Raw genomic sequence first — 22045 nt, forward strand, 5'->3', positions numbered from 1 at the left:
ATATATATAATTTCATCATAAACTACAAAATAGAATGACATATATATTATGAAGTTTTGGAACATAATGAAAACATGGGGAACAAGCCTATAATGTGTTCATTTAAGTATTCAACAAGTCTCTTATAATTTATTGAAAAAAATAAATTCAAAATGAAAGTTATCTATTTCTTGTCTAAGTGAGTTGCAACCTAGGCGGGTGCCTAGGCAGGTCTGAGCGGGTAAGCGGATGCCTAGGCGGGTGCCTCAATAGGCTTAAGCATCCTTTCTTAATTTTCAAACGTCTAGGTATTAATCGGGGCAATGACCAACTGCCTAGCGTCTAGGCGACTCTAAGCGGAGATTTTTAGAATAGTGATTGGACGACAAACAAAAAGTTTGATTTTTATTAGAGGACTTAAAACGCAGTTTTGGAAGCCTAAATGACCTCGGGCGCTAAATATGCAAATTCCTGCGGCATCCTTTAAACTTCCATTGGTCCATCTTCTCTCCAATCCACTTGGCCATTCGGGGATTTGTTTCATGTGTTTATTAGCACTACCTTGATGACCCAAAAGTCCAAGAGGTGAGAACACAAATGCAAATAGTTGAAGAGATTTTGTTTTTTGTTATAAATAGGTAAAAGTTAGAGAGATAATATTTATTAGTGACAGGAGCGAAACAAGTGTAAAATAATAAACTGTATCTATAGCACAAGAGGATGACAAATAAAAGAGGTAGGAATAGATACTGATGTTATTGATCTTTTCTTTCTTACTCTGTATCTTGATAGTAGTCGGAGTGCTCTATTTATAGAGCAACTCCAGACAAACATTTTGAAATTTACAGTACACATCTTTGAAAGTACGATCCTCCTTCATCTCCTAAGTCAATATCACTTTGTGTGGGCATTGAAAATCTGTGTGAGCATTCATAACACTGCCAATGTTTTCAATGCTGCATTCAACATTGCCAATGTTTTCAACATTTTTGCATATATCAAGTTTAACATCAAATAATTCAATACGTAAACAAATATATTTTATTTAATTAAAAAAAATTAAGTATGTAATATTTGTCGTATATTGTTGTATGGTTGTAAGACTCGTCAAACTTACCTAAACTAACCTACTACTGTTTTAAGGTCTATGATACATATAATTATAATCTTGTGTGCCGGTAGTTAGCTAGCAGCTGATGAACTAGTAAGTAATGGACCCATGACTACAAATAATTGTACCTATCTTTGTTGAATTTTTAATAGAAAGAAGATAAGGGTGGACCTTGACTTGTCACTGACACCGCATGATATAATGAATATCAAAACTTGTTTGTTTATTTATTTATTATTATTCTGAATCAAAAGTTATTTTGCAGTCGAATGAAAATAAATAAATATTGAGGAATAACGGGGTCGGTACGCATATTTTATGAAGTTTTGTTTGGATTAAGATAAATTATGATTAGGGTTGAATTTCTCCAATATATAACGTAAAAAAATTGCAGCTTTGCTGGAAGCAAAGATTGGCAGCTTTCTTTTGTGATTTTTTATTTGTTGCAGTAAGCAGGATTTGAGCGAGAAGCTGCTGTTTTGGAATTTAATGAGTGATTTTTCTTGATTTGGTAAAGTGAAGCTCAGAACGTTATCAACTACTAGTCGACTTTCTACAAAAGACCAAATTTGGAGGTTTCTATTCTTAATTAAGATCCTCACCGTATTTTTGTGTTACGTATTTAGAGATCGAATTGTTCAATTTACATTATACGATCCTTATTAGTTCATTTTATCGGTCTATCTCATATAAAATAAGAGTTCAAATCTCTTTCTCTCATTAATGATCCGGATCTCTAAATCCATAGACTTTGAACATAGAGATTTGCAGAAAATCTCGATTGCTATTCTTATAGAACTTTCAAAAGGAGAATATATATTTCACTTCATTTCAAGTATGTAAACGCTAATGACTGTATCTTCGAGATTGGAAACTTTAGACCACCGATGTCCTACTTATCTTAAAGGAGTTGGAAGTTCTTGTGCTCAAATATACACACACGTAGCCAGAAAATGAAGTGTCGACATAGAGTTTTTTCAATAATCTCAGCCGCCTGAAAACAGGTAGATTCATATATCAGACAAGGTTGAGTAATCCAATTTGGTCCGTTTAATTTTTCATGAATGTGAAGTCCTTGTCTGTAGCTTGCAGTTTCTGAGGATACAAAAAAAAAAAATATAAAAAAAGCAACAATAATACAGATTACAAGTCGTAGCCAGCATGCATTTCATTTACATAATTTATGTGAGCTGAAACAAGGACCCCTCTCTCTCTCTCTCTCTCTCTCTCTCTCTCTCTCCTCTCCATTGTTTGTGAGTTTTTTCATCTTTGACATGGGAGAAGCTCAAGAACTTCAGCTCAGCATCGGGGGTAAGTCTACTTCTATTCTATGTGATCTTTTCTGAGTATATATAGCAACTGAATTAAAGTTTATCTAGTATGTACCGGAATTCTTGACCGCATATTTAGTTGTTCTACGAACCAGTCTATTTAGAACTTTTGATTGATACATGTTAAGTGAATCAAATTACGAGAAGTGAATTATGTTCTTATTACAACTTACGTGAGTCATAAAAGTTACAAGTTGGGGGTGGTTTTGGGGGGAGAATTCTACAAAATCCCAACCTTGTTATTATCCTAAGCTTAATACTGATCCTTGTAAATATATGTTGCTATAGTTAAGGAAGCAAATGGAGAAGATGAAACAAATTTATCAGGGCCTCCAGATGCCTCCGACCGATCACTGCTACCGCGGCGCAGAGGCGTCAACTGGTGGATTAGAATCGCCATTTACTCGTTCCTCGTCATTGCCGGCCAGTCAGTTGCAACGTTCTTGGGGAAACAGTACTACGACAAAGGCGCCAAAAGCAATTGGCTGGCGACAGTAGTACAACTTTGTGGCTTCCCTATCATGCTTCCCTACTATTTTATCCCAGCAAGCAGAAATAATCCAACCCCAAAAGGTAGTCCTATCCCATCAAAACCACCGTCTACCAAAGTCCTCGCATCAGTATATGTCTCTCTTGGCTTACTGATAGCCCTAGACTGCTACCTGTATTCCGTAGGACTATCTTACCTTCCTGTGTCTACTTATTCCCTCATTTGTGCATCTCAGTTGGCCTTCAACGCGTTGTTCTCATTCTTCCTCAACGCGCAAAAGTTCACTGCTTACATTGTGAATTCTCTAGTTCTCCTCACCATCTCCTCCACCCTCCTCGCGTTCCAAGGTGAAGACGACTCTGGAGGCGATGATCCAAGTGGAGGGTCGAAGGTCAAGTATGCAATTGGGTTCCTATGCACTTTAGGGGCATCTGCCGGATACGGATTAACGCTCTCCCTAACTCAGCTTGCCTTCAAAAGGGTTATAAAAAGGGAGACGTTTAGAGAGCTCGTGGGCATGATAGTGTATCCAAATATGGTTGCAACCTGTTTTACCGTGGTTGGACTTTTCGCTAGCGGAGAGTGGAAGCATTTGAAGGGTGAGATGGAGGGGTATAAACTAGGGAAGGTATCCTATGTGATGAATTTGACATGGACAGCAATAACATGGCAGGTCTTTTCTGTTGGAGCAGTAGGCTTGATTTTGGAGGCCTCTTCCCTCTTCTCCAACTCCATAAGTGCTTTGGGTTTGCCTGCCGTTCCAGTTCTAGCTGTGATCTTCTTCCATGAAAAAATGAATGGAATCAAGGGAATAGCCATGGTTTTGGGTATTTGGGGATTTGTTTCGTACGCGTATCATCACTACATCGAAGATCGTAAGTCCAAGACGGAGAATAGAAACGCCGGAAATGATGAATCTTCGAAAGCTTTAGGGGTTGAATAGAGAGGTCTGTTTTGTAGATCAATCTCTGCTTTCATGCAAAAGAATAGAATTACAAGCTTACCAATTGTCCTGATGAAAGGCTGTTGCTTTCCACTTGAATCTTGTTTCGAACGGCCTGAAACATGTTTTAAATCATACCAGTAGCTATATGTACTGACTGATGCTTGTTGATGCAGCCTACAAGTTTTCCAAAAAATGTTTAAGACGGTGTTGTAACGTCTTGACAGTGATACCTCCATCACCTGCAAGAATTTCAGGTTTTCCATATTACTCAAGAGCTCTGCTCCTTCTTCTGCCTCCTCTTCCTTCTCTCTCTCTCTCTCTCTCTCTCTCTCTCTCTCTCTGTGGTATATCAGTTTAAGATTACACTTCTGACATGGGAACGGCTCAAGATATGCAACCCCACATCGTAGGTAAGTTAGATTTCCATATGTACACAGATTTTCTGGTTTTTCATGTTTTTATATGGTTTTCTGCATAAACTCCAAAAATTGTTTCGACGGTTTTTTCCCTTTATATTTGTTAATTATCTAGCAGTAGAATTATAGCGCACATATGCAATGGAGGAATGAAGAAAAAACACCGAATAGTTTGACAGATCGTTTATATTCATATGCTATAGAGAAAAAATTGAGAGTTTATTGATGAACTAAATCATAGATGAAGCCACCTCCATGGTAATCCAAATATGTGTTTCATACCAGTTAAAGAAGCTGAAGAAGACAATGCACATGAGTTTAAGAAAAACCCTTTCTTTGTTGTCTGCAGTAGTTACCGGAGTCTTTTTGCTGCACATAAGTTTTGTCAACTAAAACTAATCCTTCAAGTTTGAATGTCAAAAACGGTATGTACATTAGACATAACCAAACCGACTTTATCAATGACATGCCGGTTTAGAGCTATGCCTTCAGTATGTACAGAAAAGTTTAAAACGTCAACATTTTGAAACATTATGAGTGCCAAATATATGCAGAACATCATCACGTGGAAGTGTGAACTAGAAAAGGGAAGACTGCAGAGCCTAAAAGGTAAAGATATAATGATGCGTTTTGATAAACTAGAATGAAATCACTGTTAAATTATCTGAGGTTACAAGTTGAAGCCAGTTATGCATAACTTTTGATTTCAAGTATTCCCTAAGAAAGATTATAAATATCGTAACGATCTTTACACAATCCTCGTAGCACAATGATATCAGTTTCTTCTTCAATTAGTAAGAAGTTAAAAATGCTGGCAACTATAGTTGTATTTAAAATAACTGTAGAGGATTAAAAAAAAACTTGAGAAGTGCACATTACATTGAGAAAACCTGGACGTTAGAGCACGTATAGCAGCAGCAGAATCGGATCAACTACATGAGACAACCGACATAGTGAGCTCTGGGATACTTCTTCTGTAACTGGGGCCATTGGACAAAGAACTGATCGGCTATCCGTAACTTGTAAAGAAGCAAGCCGCTCAGGGAGAGCCTCTGCACTCTTGCTATACTCTCAACATAAAACACAGACGACCATCTAATCCCCACAACCTGCACATTTCCGATATCACCTCACTAATCGAAAAGGTCCCGAAATTCATAACAGCAGAAAACCGCAAAGACCCAACAAAGAAATATGAGAAAAGAACATCAAAAGGATCAATCCAAACCTTGAATAAGAATGCAATTACACAAAGTGGAACACAAGTCCCAGGCCCATTGCACAGAATCTGCAACACCAACAGCATTGATCATCAACAATTTGATCTCCAATGTCTCATATCAACAGAAACAAATTGCGAAAATGCGAAATAGCGAACATCTGAAAAGGCGAAAAGATTACCACTTGGGGTCGGATTCTGATCATTAGCCAGAGCCCATGAGCCACAGCAATCAAAGTAGTCAAAACAGAGGTGAAATAAGACTGACCCACTTCCCTGCTCCGGTAGATCTGCATGAACTGCGAGCTCGAACTCTCATCGGCGTTCTCTTCCAGCAGTCGAGCTTTCTGGAGACTCATGTTGTCAGTGGCCGCGGCGATGTAGAACCTGGGGGCAAATCTGTCTCTTTGAAGGACGGACAACAGGTTGATCATCTCGGCGGTGTGGCCTCCGGAGCCCAATACGATTAGGGTGCTGAGGGGTTGGGGAGCTGAGCCTTTCGAACTGCTGGGTTTGCGGGGTTTGTGGGGTTTGCCAGTTCGGTGCAGGACGTAGAGGAACCGAGTGACGATCAGCGTTGCGGCGGCGATTACAAGAGTGATTGCGACGGCGCAGCCCATGTTTTGGGGAATCGAAAGGCTTTCGCTTTCCGTCGAAGGCGAGGACTTTTAAGGGAAAATACGGAACGACTCTCAGATGAAGTGATCGAAGAAACAAAAGGGAATTTTCGGTTTATTCCCGGGAATTTTTTTTTTTTTGAAAATTTTAATGAAAAGTTCAAGATAATGTTTATTTTAACGAGAAATTATATTTTTAAATTAAATTTTTTAATTTTAGTATTATTTATTTTACTCTTTATTTTATCATTTTCGTTAAAATTCAAAGTTTACAAGTTATTATTTTTAGTTTTCATTTTTTTTTCCTTTATTCTAACTAACTACAAAACATATTAATAAAACTTGTTTATCAATCAAAACTCTAGCAAATTACCATTCTAATCTTCTTCACAGAACTGAACAAAAATGAAAAACGTGGACAACTTAGTAATTACATTTAACACAAATTTTACTGTTTTCTATACTAACATCACAACCATGTAAATATAACATATCTTATTTAAAAATTAAAAAATAAATATACCCTGCTTTTCTCCTCTTCTTCCTCTCTCTACATTCTCCACGTTCTCCTACCTTTTCTCTTCTCTTTTTAATCTGTCTTTTCCTTTTTTGAGTTGTCATCTGTGCTCATTAATGATAAGTCATAGTAAATTAAAAAATAAATTACTTTGCATGGGTGGAGCATGTGTGCCGATTGCTAGCATCTTTTTAAAAGGAGGGGACGAGTTGGAGCAATGAAAATGTTACTCTTTTGCAACCGAAAGGTCACAGATTTGAATCATGAAAACTTCTTTGCAAAACAAAAGTAAGGCTACTTCGCAAAGTGCTTTTGCTCTTTCTGAAAGAAGAAATGGAAAAAGAAACAAATATGTTGCATTGTAAAAACTGTTCATGGCTCAAAATTTGTTTGTTTTGCATAATGTTCTGAAGAATTGCTTGTCAAGTCCTGAGAGTGATGCAGCTTTCTTCAAACACTGATTAAACATTGCCCAGAGCCGAAACAGTCGCAAGCCATTTCGTGTTTCAGATCTACGGTCGAGTAGCATTCAGCGATCCTGACTAACACAGCATAGCGTTTCAGAGCACCCCAAATGAGAGAATCGAAATAAGTTTTGGTTTCTCTTACGTCTCTTCTTCAATTTCCGTCTCTTCACAAGTGTAGCAAGCTATTATTCCCTTCTGCGGTTCAGCGATCAACCTTGCACCCCAAGTAAGAGCAGATCAAGATCATTTCGGCCAAAAATGCAAGTAAAAATCGATTCTTCACTCTCCGGTGTAACTCCTGTTGTCAATTGTCCTGTTTGTTTTGTTTTCTGCGTATTGCGGGGAAGATGGGGAAAATATCCATCGAGAACCACCACGCTGGACTTCAGTACAAATCAAGTTCTAGAAATGAGGCACACATCCGATCTCACCAAGACGAGCAGTCAATGAGTCTAATTCGGCATAAATAAAGTTAGCTTTAGGATGGGCTCTATCACCAGTAATAAAAGCATGCACACCATCCTTCAGCTCAATCCAGCTACAGCCCGGTGTCTTCTTCACATTCTGTTGGCTCATTGAATGTCTAACTTCTGTTACCTCATCATATTGACCATTCGCTACATAAAGATTGGACATCAGCACATAATTACCAGAGTGCCCTGGATCAAGTTCAATCACCTTCTGCCCAGCGACCTCTGCGAGATCCTGGTTCCCATGGAGTCGACATGCTGCTAGCAATGCCCTCCACAGCACAGGATTGGTCTCGATAGGCATTTCTAGCACCAGTTCATAAGCCTCCTCCAGATGCCCAGCTCGACCAAGCATGTCAACCACACAAGTATAATGCTCGATGGTTGGAACCACGCCATACTTCGACTTCATTTGTCTCAAGAATTCACGCCCTTCTCTGACTAAACCTGTGTGGCTGCACGCAGACAAAACCCCAACAAATGTAACCTCATCAAGCCTAATTTGTGCCTCAAACATATCAGAGAACACATCCAATGCCCTGCTGCCATATCCGTGCATGCCATAACCCATGATCATGATGTTCCAGGATGCAACATCCTTATTCCTCATCTTATCGAAAACCATATAAGCATTTCTCATGCTCCCACATTTTGCATACATGTCCATGACTGCATTGGTGATTTGCACGTCGTCAACATTCACATCCCTCTCCAACCCATTTTTAATCATATATCCATGAATTTCTCTACCATGCATCAATGCTGCCAGATGAGCGCACACTGGAAGGACCGTCGTGATGGTTACCAAATCAGGAAGAACTCCAGCCCTTAACATTCTATCAAAAAGCCTCAGAGTCCCATCGTGATCACCGCATTGCTCATGCACCGCAATAATTGAGTTCCAAGAATATATATCCTTCTCAACCATCATCTCAAAAATCTTCAAGGCGTCTCCAACACACTTGCATTTCCCATACATGTCGATCAACGCATTCAAAACCTCAACACCTGAATCATACCCCATTTTCGTCGCAAACCCGTGCACCGCTCTCCCATTGTCAAAACCACCCATCACAGCGAAAACCGACAAGACCCCAGTCACGGTAAACCTACTCGGCACAACCCCTTCCTCACCCATCATCCTAAACACCGCCAAAGCCTCCTCAAGCCGCCCAATCTGCGCAAACCCATTAACCATCGCATTCCAAAGCACAACATCTCTAACAGGCAATTCGTCAAACACTTCCTGTGCCTCCTCCATCAACCCAAATTTCAAATACGTATTCACCAGAGCACTGCCAACATACACATCCAACTCCAACCCAAATTTCACCACCAACCCATGAATCTTCCTCAACTCCAAAACCCCACTGCAACCCCTAATCACACACGGAAACGTAAACTTATCCGGCACAACACCGGCAAACCGCATTCTTCTATAAAACTCGAACCCATCCCTACCCAACCCGTTTGCTATAAACCCAGCAATGACAGCATTGTAAGCAAACACATTGTGGTCAAAAGACTGATAATTGAAAGTCGAAACGGCGTCGTCCATCTGGTTGCACTTGGAGTACATGTTGATGAGGCTGGTGGTGGAGAGAGGGGAACTGAGGAAGCCATTGGCAAGCATAAATGAGTGGACTTGCTTGCCTTTTCTGAGATTCTGGCGGCGGGCGCATGCTTGAAGGGAGGCTATGCAGGCGGCGAGGTTGTGCGGCGGCTGAGTAGGCGACAGGGCGGCGGAGTGCGAGAAGGAGGAGCCGAGGCGCAGAGAAACAGATGGGTTCCTGAACAAATTGGCGGCTTTGTTCATCAGGAGTGTCGGTGTCTGATCACAGCACCATGAATTTTTGCAAAGATATTTATTTATCTATTTAGAAATAATAAATTCCTCAGCTTTACAAAACGTTGCTTCCAAGTTCCATAAATCGCGATTTTACAGGTGACTTTTATTCTCCGGAAAAATATTAAGTTGCATTGAACCACAAGGAACTCCAATTCCTAACAATCGTATGTCATAAAATAATGGCTTTTAATGGTCTCCATTGTTATAGGATAATTGAAAGTTAATACCATAGAGAAAAAATTCAAACGTAAATATTTGTAGTAAAGTCCGTTAAAATTCAAGCCCATAATTAATAATTTCGTCAATTCTTCGTTAACATTTTCATACCACCCCATCTTTTTCCCAACTTGGGTTCTGCCTCCCCCCGCCTCTTTCTGCACTGCTTCTGGTTGATGGCTATCATGCCTCTTCCTGCTCTTTTGACTTCTTCAACTCGTCTTTCAGCTCAAATTAGCCAAAACTCCTATTATGGGTAGTGTTTTTTTTATAGTCCTTTGCTCTTTGCAAATCCCTGACTCGTTCATTCACTTATTTAGATTCAATCTCGTTTGATTGTTGATTAGTTCATAGGTAGTTAGTTACTCTTTACATCCCGTCTCTCTCTCATTTTCTTTCCAGACTTTCGCCCTGGAGCAAAACCAATGGATATTTATCTGAATCCCCAGCACCCAAATCCTAGAGTCACAAAATGTGACAATGATGACAGATATTTCTTTTTTTTTGGTCGAAAACAAAGTAAGCAGTTTCATTGAAAGAGAAAAATCCAGTACAAGTACATTAAATTAGCCCAACAAAATAAGAATAGCCAAAGCCCAATCAGTAAAAATGCAAAATACAAATAGTTAATTAACTAATAACTTTCAGCCCCAAAAGGTAACAACGATGACAATAATTAATTGTAACAATTAATGTTTGCAATTTCACAAGTTCAAACCCTTAAGGTAATAATGATGACAATTAATGTCCCCACGAGTGGAACTGATCTAATGTGACCTAAGTTCCAAATTTTGTGGAAGGGCCATCCAATACGGATCTTGGCCCATGAAAAGGGATGTTCTCCGGATTATTTTCACCAATTTTGTCAATCAACAAATTCAGACTCTTGAAATTTGATTAACGACTAAAATTATTATAATTTTTAAAGGAACTCCTTATTTTTAGCTGTTGGATCAAATTTCAAAAACTCGAATTAATTGATTGACAAGATTTAATGAAACGAATCCGGAGATGATCTCTCTCCCATGACCCACACCCATCACCATTCGATTTGGATAAGAGTGTGAAGCGCCCAACTTTGCATCTACATTTTACACCTCACCTCCTCAATATTGTTCACTAATCCAATTCAATTTTTTAATTTCTTTTATTTTTTAAAATATGAGCTATCTCGTAACAAATTAATGGAAAATTAATGAGCGGTTTTGGTACGTTAATTTACTTTTTAAAATGAGAAACACTCACATATGTATTTTAATAATTTTTAATTATTATTGAGTAATTTATCAGCGTGACTAATCGAACGCAAAGAACGGTCTAAAAAATGAATCCGTGAAAAATGAAATAAAAAATTAACAAAATAAAAAGGGGAGAGGATTCGAATATACCTTCCTTGGACCGGAGATTGCTTCTGCTTGGACACACCGCGAGTCGTACGATGAGAAGAAAGAGATAATAGTAAATCCAACTAGTACTCATTGTGCCAAAGAAATCACTCCTTCGTCTCTCTCTCCACGGAAAGAGGAGAGAGAAAGGTTGAGTTGATCATCAATGGCGGTCAGGCTAACGACCTGGTTCGTAACTCAGGGGCTCACCATTAGCGGCTCCAACTCCACCTCCAGGCACTGCTCAAATTCGAGCTCCCGCTTTTCATTTCACTGCTCTCCCCCTTCTTCCTGCAAGCTCCGGCACCGCAATCTCAGGTCCCTCTCTCTCTCTCCTCTCTTTCTCCCTCTTCTCTCTGAGCTCGTTTATCGATCAAATTCTCAAAGTTCAATCTGCTTGATCAAGTGATTGATGATGATTTTGATTCAATTTCAAACTTGTGAAGTTGCTATTGCGTGAATAAGAGGCAGAGACTGAGGAAGAAAGACTCGGTCGAACAGCCTTCGATGACTGCAGATTTCCAGCTCAATGGCGACGACGACTCCGAATCTGAAAATGCTTCTTCGGCGGGCGTCGTCGTCCCCATTGAAAGCGTATCTGATGACGAAGCTCGCACTGCCAATGGAGACGATTCGATTTCGACGGCTCTGACTCCGTCTGATCAAGCAGATCCTTCGGTAACTCATCGCCTTTGCTTTTCGAAACTCAAGGGTTCATACATACATATTTGTTCAATTTTCATACATTTGATTACTCGTTGGCTTTACAGGCGTATAGTACACAGGATTTGGTTGGCATGATTAGAAATGCAGAGAAAAGTATGATATTACTCTTCCCTGTTCATTTGGTTTCATTTATGGTCCGTTTGGGACTGCTTTTGTTAGAAGCACTTCCAGGCATAAGCACTTCTAGCACCTTTATTAGAAAACTTCGAAATTTCTAGCACAAATTCAAATGATTTTTTTAAATGCAGTTAAGAAAGCAGTTGACTTATGTAAAAGTGCTTCTAAGTTTTTTTTTTTTTCAAATGTGATCAGAAGCGCTTTTAGTCTTTAGAAGCATTCCCAAACAGGTCTTACTGTTTATGCCTCTTCTATTAGATTTGTGAAATGTGTATATATCTTTGTTTCCTCAGATATCCATATTCTCAACCAAGCGCGGGTTAATGCGCTTGAAGACCTTGACAGGATTCTTGGTGAGAAGGAGGCATTGCAAGGAGAGATGAATGCTTTGGAAATGAGATTGGCAGAGACCGATGCACGGATTAGAGTAGCTGCCCAGGAAAAAATAAAGGTGGAACTTCTAGAAAACCAATTAGATAAGATGCGGAATGATCTGAATCTTAATACTGGTGGTGGTGTCGAAAGAGGTCAGGTGGAGATTTTTGAGAATGAAGACGAGCTGTTTAATGAAGAAGCTCCTGTACCATACAGAACTAGCATCAATGCTCTTGTTGCCAATCTGAATGCATTGAGATTAGAAAATCAATCCCTCAGGAATGATGTAGAAGCGCTTAGGGAGGAGCTTAGCTGTGTGAAGAATACGGATGAACGAGTGGTAATGCTGGAAAAACAACGGTCGACTTTAGAGTCTGCCTTGAAAGAGTTGGAATTGAAATTGTCAGTTTCTCAGGAAGATGTTTCCAAACTATCCAATCTTAAAGTCGAATGCAAAGGATTATGGGAGAAGGTGGAGAGTTTGCAGCTATTGCTAGACAAGTCAACCAAACAGGCAGATCAAGCTATTACCGTGTTACAGCAGAACCAGGAGATTCGAAAGAAAGTTGATAAATTAGAAGAATCTCTTGAAACAGCTAATATCTATAAGGAGTCATCAGAAAAGATGCAACAATATAATGAGCTAATGCAGCAGAAGATAAAACTTATGGAGGACCGGCTTCAAAGATCTGATGAAGAGATACATTCCTATGTTCAATTATATCAAGAATCTGTGGAGGAATTTCAAGATACACTAAATACTCTAAAAGAAGAAAGCAAGAGAAGGGCAGTTGATGAACCTGTGGATGATATGCCGTGGGAATTTTGGAGTCGTTTATTGCTTATGATCGATGGTTGGTTGTTTGAGAAAAAAATATCAATGGATGATGCCAAGGTGTTGAGAGAAATGGTCTGGAAGAGAGATCGACGAATTCGTGACTCATACATGGCATGCAAGGAAAAGAACGTGAATGACGCTGTGTTTACATTTCTCAAACTGACATCATCACAAACAAGGTATGAACGTTCTAGTATTAGAAGAATGAAGGGGTTACATATTTAAGCTTCTATTTAATCTGCGACTTTGTTGATTTTTAGTCCAGGATTGCATGTCGTTCATATTGCAGCAGAGATGGCACCAGTTGCTAAGGTGAGATTAGCTTGCCTTTATACATTTGTATCTTTCTTTGCTTTATTCTATTAAGATAACCGAGTGGGGTTTCTTACTTGTCAAGCTACAATAACTTTTATTACAGCAGTTCAGATTCAGGAATTTGTTAAGCATTAACATTTGTGTAAATGTATAGGGACAACTCAATGATCTTTCATTTGGTTTGATAAACATACCATCAACATAACTAGTTAATTTTACAGGTTGGTGGTTTGGGGGATGTTGTGGCTGGTCTTGGTAAAGCACTGCAGAAGAAGGGACACCTTGTGGAAATTATACTTCCCAAATATGACTGCATGCAGTACGATCATGTTCCTGACCTAATGGTAAACTGAATACTTAATGAATCTTAGAAAAGATGTTTTTCTACTTGAGTCTCATTACACATTAACATGCAGGCCGTAGATGTGGTGCTGGAGTCATACTTTGATGGTCGACTATTCAAAAATAAAGTCTGGGTTGGCACTGTAGAAGGTTCGTACATTGAAAGTTTCTGTTTGCATGACTTTTTTTGTCTTGGATTCTCACTGTAGTCTTGGATGCTCACTCTAGTGTTGATTATGCAGGTCTTCCAGTTTATTTTATTGAGCCTCTTCATCCTGACAAGTTCTTCTGGAGAGGACAATTTTATGGGGAACGTGATGATTTCAAGCGATTTTCCTTTTTCAGTCGTGCAGCCCTTGAGTTGCTTCTTCAATCTGGCAAGAAACCAGACATAATTCATTGCCATGATTGGCAGACAGCTTTTGTTGTATGGACCGTTAAACCCTTCATTTTCCTACCATGCTGTCTTTGACCACCTTAGTTCTCTCAGTGATTGACTTGTTGCTGTTCTTAGGCACCACTTTACTGGGATCTATATGCTCCAAAGGGATTGAACTCAGGTAGAATATGTTTTACATGCCACAACTTTGAATACCAAGGGACTGCGCGTGCTTCAGAATTGGCATCTTGTGGTCTTGATGTCCACCAGCTAAATCGACCAGATAGAATGCAGGACAACTCAGCACACGATAGGATCAATGCTGTTAAGGTATAGCAATTGTTGATTCATCTATTACCAGCATCTTTCAGGAGTCAGTAAAACCTTTCCTGATTCCATTTTCATTTTTGTTTTTCCTCTTTAAGGGTGCAGTTGTATTCTCTAATATTGTGACAACAGTATCACCCACCTATGCGCAAGAGGTGCGGACTGCTGAGGTATGGCTTTTGCTCATACTTACGAGTTCCTATAGATATCAGATTCAAATTCAATTGCTTGCCCTGTCCCAGCCTAGAGATATTGTTTTCCTTTAACATTTGATTTTGGAGAATCTAATTATTTTCACCAAATGTTAATTTCTGTCATAAATTGAGTAAATATGTCTCTCTTGTATAAGTAGTAATCCAGATTCCAGACACGTTAGGAATAACATCTGAGTATGATTTTGTTTATGGATTTGTGCTGAGATGATGTTGCCCTCTTTAAGATGAAAGAAAAACTTTCAAAAATGTGCTTTTCTATGAGAGCTTTGATATAGAAGTCATCAGGTGTTGGACTCTAGTAAATTATGTGGCTCCTACTCAATAGGTTCTTCTTGTTGGACACTCAATATCCCACTTTTATTCTGTTTTTGGGCATAAGTACACTTCACAGATGAGAAAAGAGAACAACATTTCTCTTCCCTACTTATGCAAAATACATCATGGTCTCTGTTTTGAACTTTCATGACAAAGTCAAGATAACTTTACGGTAGACAGCCTTGAAATTGATTAAGATGCCATGGGTGAAAAGTCTTGTGTAGTTAGCCAATTTGTCGAATTTTTGTGTCAGTCATATGGTTTGCCTGATGTATCATTTCATGCTTCCATGTTATTGGATATTCTTGAACTTCCATTTGTATAAAAATAGTTGTTTATTTATGATCACAGGGAGGACATGGTCTCCATTCAACATTAAACTTCCATTCTAAGAAGTTCGTTGGAATTCTTAATGGTATTGACGCTGATGCGTGGAATCCTGCCACTGATGCATATCTCAAAGTACAGTACAGTGCTAATGATCGTCAGGGGAAAGCAGAAAATAAGGAAGCATTAAGAAGAAATCTGGGGCTTTCTTCGGCAGATGTCAAGAGGCCATTGGTAATTTGATTTTCTATTAAATTTGATTTTCACATGGAGTCATATTTGGCACTCCATAAAATGGCATCATATTCTATTTTCGGTAAGCGGTAAGCCAGATGAGTGATTGGTCAAGCAACTTTAGTCCTTAGTTGAAACTGTTTGATCACTCCTTGAATAGGTGGGCTGCATAACAAGATTGGTGCCACAGAAAGGTGTGCATCTTATCAGACATGCGATATATCGAACATTGGAGCTCGGAGGACAGTTTGTTCTTTTGGGTTCTAGCCCAGTTCATCATATTCAGGCACTGCTCTATCTTCCGTTTTGATATTATATCCTGGCTATGTTCGTTACTGTTAGACTTTTATGTTGTTATATATGCTCAAGAAGGGACATGTCTGGGCAGTCTCTTATCATATAAATATATTGTTAAGATGAATGGATTATCAAACATTATACCTATTCTCTAATCGAATATATTACTAAGATTCTGGGTTCAAGTCCAATTTAATATCGCGTGTTGAGTTCGGTGTGTTTGTTGGGCTTATTTGATTAACAAGTGGTTGTAAATACTTATTAGTAGAACCGTTAACTGAAAGGTTTCTTGCCATGTTTTCTACTGTAGAGGGAATTTGAGGGTATTGCAAGTCATTTTGCGAATCATGATCATATTCGGTTGATTTTGAAGTATGATGATTCTCTTTCCCATACCATTTACGCTGCTTCTGATATGTTCATCATCCCGTCTATCTTTGAGCCTTGTGGACTTACACAGGTAAAGTCTGTTCTCTTACCCGTGCAAAACTTCAGCACACTAGTCACTATGTATTGCTGGATTAACGTCTTATTTTTCTTGGGCAGATGATAGCCATGAGATACGGTTCTATACCCATTGCAAGAAAAACTGGTGGTCTAAATGATAGGTGGGTATCCAATGCCTATAGCTTCTACTAACGATTTATGTTATTCCTTGAAGTGTAAACTTAATTCCTTATATACTTTGTCTGCAGTGTCTTTGATGTTGATGATGACACCGTACCTCTTCAGTTTCGGAATGGATATTCATTCTTGACTCCTGACGAACAGGTAAATCTCACACACATATACATTCTTGTTTTTCTTTTCTTTCATTCTTCTTTTTTATCGGTGGTTCCCAAGGCTTGGAATTTTATAGGACATCCTTGCATCATCTGTCTCCGTTATTCTCGTGATTTTTCTCCACTTCAATATTTTAGTTTTCCCTGTCCATGATTAGCTGTATCCTGACTTGGAAATGCCGACAGGGATTAAACGGTGCTATGGAACGTGCATTCAACCTCTACATGAATAACCCTGATAGTTGGCAGCAGCTTGTTCAGAAGGTCATGAATATAGATTTCAGTTGGGATACTTCTGCATCACAATACGAAGAACTCTACTCCAAGTCTCTGGCCAGAGCAAGGGCAGCCGCTCGCACTTGAGCTTTGCGATACCTCGCTAAACCAGACATGTCGACGCTTTATTTAGCAAAACCAATGTGACTTCGTCTCTGACAAGTTGGAGCTCAGACTGATAAGCTCAATATATGGATGCATGTTGTGAATGCAAGTAATCTGACCAGCGAGCACAACAGAAGCTTGAGATCGAATATGTTCAAGTTCTGCAAGGGTTATGCTTCAATGCTGGAAGCGACAGAGTCGCTGCGCCTTCGTCCAAATGTTCATTTTTTTACATTCGATCGCCATTTATTTGTTCATAAAACCAGCTGTAGTTGTTGTATGCTAATGACTAGGTTCTTACTATAATTACAAAACTCATCTGTATACGCCACTTAGTGGGATAAAGTTTTGTTATTGTCGTCGTTGGTTGTATACCTTTTAGGTCATTTTCTATACGCAAAATATAGAAGAGAGATGAAACAAATAAATGTTCAAAATCATCTCCATTTTGAGCAATACTAATTGTCGTTTGAATGCTTCAATCTTTTATTCTCGTAATTGTTGTATCTTTTTCCTTCATAGAAGCAAATTAAAATAACCGAGCTCGCACTGCACGTAAACACGGAATGATTTTATTCGGATCCTGCCGGCACATATTTGATCAACTGTCATTTGTCACTCAGTTTAGACCTGGTTTGGTACTGAGGTGATTCTGAAAAAAGCTGGTATCAAAAAAAGCTGGGAGCTGTTTTTGTGTTTGGTAAACATTCAGCTTCAGCTTTTTTTCACAGTTTTGGGTGAAAAAAAGCCAAAAACAAGAAGCTGCAAAACCCAGCTTTGAAAAACTGGCTTTTTTTCACATCTGTTTTACATAAAAGTTTACCAAACACTATAATATTGCTTTTTTTTTTCAAAAGCACTTTTACAAAAAAGTTTACCAAACACTTTGCTGCTTTATTTCACAGCTGCTTATTCTCACAGCACAGCAGAAGCAGTTTTTTTTCAAAGCACAGCAATACCAAATCAGCCCTTAATCTGTTGAATCAAATTCAACACTCAAACTGGCATGTTCGTTTAAGATTCACATTTTAAGGATTTGACATGAAGAACAAAGTGTTGGTTGTCATCTATCTTATGCACTTTCCCTTCTCCTTTATTTGGATTTCAAACCAGTAGTATAAGATAAACTTACACGGGTGGAATTAACACTCGAACTAACATGTGTCGATACTAAATGTTTGTATTTGTATGTACTCAAGAAAAATCGTTGTTCCAGTAAAGGAATAGATTGAGTTCTATGCCTAAATTGAATCGAGGTTTTTTGAAATAAAAAATTTCAGTTTGGAGGAAAGATTTTAGGTGGATCTGAACCATGTAATCTCTTAATTTCAGACACATTGTAGCACATAGTTCAAATTATTGCTGTCCATATTACTTGGTACCAAATTTACATCACCGACAACAGTACAAACAAAAGTACAAAACAACTCCTGAGCTCTCACTTTCCGGGAACAAAGTTTGTGGCGTAGTTCCAGGCATTGTTGGCGACTGGGTCGGCGAGGTGGTCGGCAAGGTTCTCCAACGGTCCCTTTCCGGTGACGATGGCCTGGACAAAGAATCCGAACATGGAGAACATGGCCAACCTTCCATTCTTGAGCTCCTTCACCTTGAGCTCGGCAAAGGCTTCTGGGTCGTCAGCAAGGCCCAAGGGGTCGAAGCTTCCGCCGGGGTAAAGGGGGTCGGTCACCTCTCCGAGGGGTCCGCCGGCAATTCTGTATCCCTCAACTGCTCCCATCAACACAACTTGGGTAGCCCAGATGGCCAAGATGCTCTGTGCATGGACCAAGCTAGGGTTTCCCAAGTAGTCGAGACCGCCCTCGCTGAAGATCTGGGCTCCGGCCTTGAACCACACAGCCTCGCCGAACTTGACACCGTTGCGGGACAAGAGCTCGGGGAAAACGCATCCAAGAGCTCCGAGCATGGCCCATCTGGAGTGGATCACTTCGAGCTCACGGTTCTTGGCGAAGGTCTCTGGGTCGGCTGACAGTCCAGCGGTGTCCCAGCCGTAGTCACCGGGGAACTCGCCCTTGAGGTAGCTTGGGGGTTCACCGGAGAATGGGCCCAAGTACTTGACTCTGTCAGGGCCATACCAAGGGCTGCCAGAGGAAACTTGTTTGGTAGCAGTTTTCCTCATGGACACTCTTCCGTTTCCGAAAAGCTCGGTGGCTCCAGGGGAAAGTTGTACGGCTTTGCCGGCGAAGGTTGGGGAAGAGAGAGCCATGGAAGCAGCCATTGCAAAACTAATGTGATTCAAGTAGAAGGAAAAAACAGTTGAGGGAAGAGAGGATGATGGGTGGTTGTGAGTGACTTCATGGCTTATATAGATCAGTGCCCTTATCCTAGAAAATCAACATCTTAATTCTCATTGGTTGTGAGATTTTGATGGTCGATTTTCCTTGTCTAGTTGGCTCCCTCTACCACCAGTACCAACAGTCGTTGGATTATACAGTTTGGAATTTGAGACCTTAGTGACCGGAAATTCGAGTTTTAGTTTGTGCGAATGAGGAATCGAAGTCCTCGATTTATGTGACGAGGTAGGCCAGCAGAACAAGTTAATAAAACCGTCAGATTCAATTTGAATGGTCTAAATTAGCTGATTGATTCGTAGTGGATCTCTGTCCAGTGTTTGAAAAATCTAAAGACAATAATGCATGGGCACCACTAGTTTGTCCAATCCAGCATTGCCAATTGTTCCAATTGGATAGGCTTTCTGTGCTTGGAGATGGTAGAGGATTTCCTCTGTAGGACCAAACCCTAATTCTACCATGCAAATGTACACCTACGTGTTTCCAAATTCTGGACCTCTCAGAATATTGCTGCATTGCTAGCCATGAATGAATGAAGCAACTTCCAATGGCTGCCAATCAACTAGCCAAATTAATAAGAAAATAAAAAATAAAAACTAGTCAAATTATATGTTTCTACAGCCAGGTGCAGAATTTTCACGATAACCCTTTGTTCTGAAATCATGTTTCGTACTTTAATAGGAGACAACTTCACATTGTATGTATTTTTTTTCAAAATAAGATCTCACATCGATCGGTCATAGACTCATATTAGATAAAATAATATATAAACATATGTGAGTTTTCACTAATAATATCAACGAAATCATTTGTGATAAAACTCATACCTAATAATAGGTGATTAAACTAAGACAATATCAATAACATTAAATGAATATCGACCGGCCAGACTCTCAAAAAAAAATTACCGTTAGTTTTGGTATAATGGCTTGCATCCAAAGTTTAATCTGGTTCGTGAAAATAAGTTGGGAAGTGGACCAAGATTATCACAAAGATTTTTTCTTCTTCTGCAGAGATATTTTTCTCTCACACCCTCTGCCTACCACTCGATTTTTCATTAACCTTTTTCTGAAGGATGAAAATTAATTACCATATAATCAACCCTAACATATTCGACAGACGTTGATAAGGCATTCTCACGACGCCCATCTGTAGCACTCCAGCGATATTAATTACTTTTTTTTACAATTTTATTTTACCATAATTCATACTATATCTTATCGAACGCACCAACGTGCCAAAATTTTTTTCAATGTGGTCAAAACATGAGTTAGTAAACTACGTGTTTTTATAGAAGTGATTAAATATTTGTATAAAAAATTAAGAATTTAAAAGATGCAACTTTTCATTATATATAACGCATAATATACTACCCGTCCGTGTTTCAGAAAGTAAAAAATTTCTCCAACGTACCAGCTTGTAGATTTTTTTCAAGATTGTTAGGGAGAGTGTCAGTGGCACATTGGTTATAAGCCAGGGATTGAATTTGAGGACGTGGTGGATTACAGAGACAGACATGTGGCAAACGAAAACAAGAGAAAAATCTTGGCAGTCCAATGAGATTAAAGCTTTAGATAGCATAAGATAAATGGCTTCGATAGCAAACGCACCATAAATACGTACCAAATTAACTTCACCAACCATCAGTCACCACTCTCAAACTTCAACCATCGATCAAGCCTCAATTCTCTCTCTCAACCATGGCTGCTTCCACAATGGCTCTCTCCTCCCCAACCTTCGCCGGCAAAGCCGTGCAACTTTCCCCGGGAGCCACCGAGCTTTTCGGAAACGGAAGAGTTTCCATGAGGAAAACTGCTACCAAACAAGTTTCCTCTGGCAGCCCTTGGTACGGCCCTGACAGAGTCAAATACTTGGGCCCATTCTCCGGTGAGCCCCCAAGCTACCTCAAGGGCGAGTTCCCCGGTGACTACGGCTGGGACACCGCTGGACTCTCAGCCGACCCAGAGACCTTCGCCAAGAACCGTGAGCTTGAGGTGATCCACTCCAGATGGGCCATGCTCGGAGCTCTTGGATGCGTTTTCCCTGAGCTCTTGTCCCGCAACGGTGTCAAGTTCGGTGAGGCTGTGTGGTTCAAGGCCGGAGCCCAGATCTTCAGCGAGGGCGGTCTCGACTACTTGGGAAACCCTAGCTTGGTCCATGCACAGAGCATCTTGGCCATCTGGGCTACACAAGTTGTGTTGATGGGAGCAGTTGAGGGATACAGAATCGCCGGCGGACCCCTCGGAGAGGTGACCGACCCCCTTTACCCCGGCGGAAGCTTCGACCCCTTGGGCCTTGCTGACGACCCAGAAGCCTTTGCCGAGCTCAAGGTGAAGGAGCTCAAGAATGGAAGGTTGGCCATGTTCTCCATGTTCGGATTCTTTGTCCAGGCCATCGTCACCGGAAAGGGACCATTGGAGAATCTTGCCGACCACCTTGCAGACCCAGTTGCCAACAATGCCTGGAACTACGCCACAAACTTTGTACCCGGAAAGTGATTGAGAGTATGAGAAGTGTTGAAGAAATGTTGTGAATTCCTTTAATTGAGTGTGGATTTGAGTGGGGAAAATTTGTTCATGTTGTAGATTTGTGGGCGAACCCTAGTGCATAAAAATGTGAATTATCTATTTATGTGATGCTGAATTTTGAATGGAGTAAATTTCAACATTTGTCAATTTATCTGCCGTTTGTTTATTTGGAGGATATTCTAAACTAATTTAAGTTACAACATTCGAGCAAATGCGGTTTAAGTTACT

At 39.9% G+C, this 22045-nt stretch overlaps 6 protein-coding genes across 9 annotated transcripts; 3 read left to right on the forward strand and 3 right to left on the reverse strand.

Annotated features, from left to right (window-relative positions):
• Positions 1-1837: 1837 nt before the first annotated feature.
• LOC137725281 (UDP-N-acetylglucosamine transferase subunit ALG14) lies at positions 1838-6232 on the reverse strand. Of its 4 annotated transcripts, none has more exons than XR_015962300.1 (4): positions 5675-6207; positions 5502-5561; positions 5153-5382; positions 1838-2185 (listed from the first exon to the last, which is right to left on the reverse strand). XR_015962300.1 is itself a non-coding variant. In XM_068463916.2 (3 exons), exons 1-3 carry the CDS (start codon positions 6110-6112, stop codon positions 5206-5208), a joined length of 675 nt encoding a protein of 224 aa, XP_068320017.2. In that variant the 5' UTR covers positions 6113-6232; the 3' UTR covers positions 4884-5205. The 4 variants fall into 4 exon arrangements, 1 of the variants encoding a protein (XP_068320017.2); XR_015962301.1 differs by having other exon boundaries at positions 1841-2084; XR_015962299.1 differs by lacking the exon at positions 1838-2185 and adding an exon at positions 3888-4642.
• LOC137725280 (purine permease 21) lies at positions 2263-4129 on the forward strand. Its single transcript, XM_088693864.1, has 3 exons — positions 2263-2401; positions 2710-3858; positions 4031-4129. Exons 1-2 carry the CDS (start codon positions 2365-2367, stop codon positions 3852-3854), a joined length of 1182 nt encoding a protein of 393 aa, XP_088549990.1. The 5' UTR covers positions 2263-2364; the 3' UTR covers positions 3855-3858; positions 4031-4129.
• A 603-nt stretch (positions 6233-6835) lies between the features above and the next one.
• Positions 6836-9824, reverse strand: LOC137726865 (Pentatricopeptide repeat (PPR) superfamily protein). The gene has a single exon (XM_068465820.2). It carries the CDS (start codon positions 9377-9379, stop codon positions 7496-7498), a length of 1884 nt encoding a protein of 627 aa, XP_068321921.2. The 5' UTR covers positions 9380-9824; the 3' UTR covers positions 6836-7495.
• Positions 9825-11018: 1194 nt separating this feature from the next.
• LOC137726552 (putative starch synthase 4, chloroplastic/amyloplastic) lies at positions 11019-17465 on the forward strand. Its single transcript, XM_068465485.2, has 16 exons — positions 11019-11331; positions 11460-11691; positions 11784-11832; positions 12150-13248; positions 13330-13381; positions 13606-13728; positions 13801-13876; positions 13969-14153; positions 14241-14435; positions 14531-14602; positions 15314-15523; positions 15684-15809; positions 16131-16280; positions 16367-16428; positions 16516-16591; positions 16789-17465. The coding sequence occupies exons 1-16, from the start codon at positions 11180-11182 to the stop codon at positions 16963-16965; spliced, it is 3036 nt and encodes a 1011-aa protein (XP_068321586.2). The 5' UTR covers positions 11019-11179; the 3' UTR covers positions 16966-17465.
• An 865-nt stretch (positions 17466-18330) lies between these two features.
• Positions 18331-19506, reverse strand: LOC137724482 (chlorophyll a-b binding protein of LHCII type I, chloroplastic). The gene has a single exon (XM_068463221.2). It carries the CDS (start codon positions 19214-19216, stop codon positions 18422-18424), a length of 795 nt encoding a protein of 264 aa, XP_068319322.1. The 5' UTR covers positions 19217-19506; the 3' UTR covers positions 18331-18421.
• Positions 19507-20884: 1378 nt separating this feature from the next.
• On the forward strand, positions 20885-21964 carry LOC137724484 (chlorophyll a-b binding protein 3, chloroplastic). The gene has a single exon (XM_068463223.2). It carries the CDS (start codon positions 20990-20992, stop codon positions 21785-21787), a length of 798 nt encoding a protein of 265 aa, XP_068319324.1. The 5' UTR covers positions 20885-20989; the 3' UTR covers positions 21788-21964.
• Positions 21965-22045: the final 81 nt, after the last annotated feature.

Source organism: Pyrus communis, chromosome 5, assembly GCF_041283825.1.
Source record: "Pyrus communis isolate YQ-2024b chromosome 5, ASM4128382v1, whole genome shotgun sequence".
Lineage (NCBI taxonomy): Eukaryota > Viridiplantae > Streptophyta > Magnoliopsida > Rosales > Rosaceae > Pyrus > Pyrus communis.

Excerpts from the sequence above, each read along its gene's own strand:
- LOC137726865 (XM_068465820.2), bottom strand. The coding sequence starts at position 9,379 with ATGAACAAAGCCGCCAATTTGTTCAGGAACCCATCTGTTTCTCTGCGC.
- LOC137724482 (XM_068463221.2), bottom strand. The coding sequence starts at position 19,216 with ATGGCTGCTTCCATGGCTCTCTCTTCCCCAACCTTCGCCGGCAAAGCC.
- LOC137725280 (XM_088693864.1), top strand. The coding sequence starts at position 2,365 with ATGGGAGAAGCTCAAGAACTTCAGCTCAGCATCGGGG. Across the intron at positions 2,402-2,709 it reads ACTTCAGCTCAGCATCGGGG|TTAAGGAAGCAAATGGAGAA; the intron begins GTAAGTCTACTT and ends ATGTTGCTATAG.
- LOC137726552 (XM_068465485.2), top strand. The coding sequence starts at position 11,180 with ATGGCGGTCAGGCTAACGACCTGGTTCGTAACTCAGGGGCTCACCATT. Across the intron at positions 15,810-16,130 it reads GCCCAGTTCATCATATTCAG|AGGGAATTTGAGGGTATTGC; the intron begins GCACTGCTCTAT and ends TTTCTACTGTAG. Across the intron at positions 16,281-16,366 it reads AGCCTTGTGGACTTACACAG|ATGATAGCCATGAGATACGG; the intron begins GTAAAGTCTGTT and ends TTTCTTGGGCAG.
- LOC137724484 (XM_068463223.2), top strand. The coding sequence starts at position 20,990 with ATGGCTGCTTCCACAATGGCTCTCTCCTCCCCAACCTTCGCCGGCAAA.
- LOC137725281 (XM_068463916.2), bottom strand. The coding sequence starts at position 6,112 with ATGGGCTGCGCCGTCGCAATCACTCTTGTAATCGCCGCCGCAACGCTG. Across the intron at positions 5,562-5,674 it reads TCAGAATCCGACCCCAAGTG|ATTCTGTGCAATGGGCCTGG; the intron begins GTAATCTTTTCG and ends TTGGTGTTGCAG. Across the intron at positions 5,383-5,501 it reads TAATTGCATTCTTATTCAAG|GTTGTGGGGATTAGATGGTC; the intron begins GTTTGGATTGAT and ends GGAAATGTGCAG.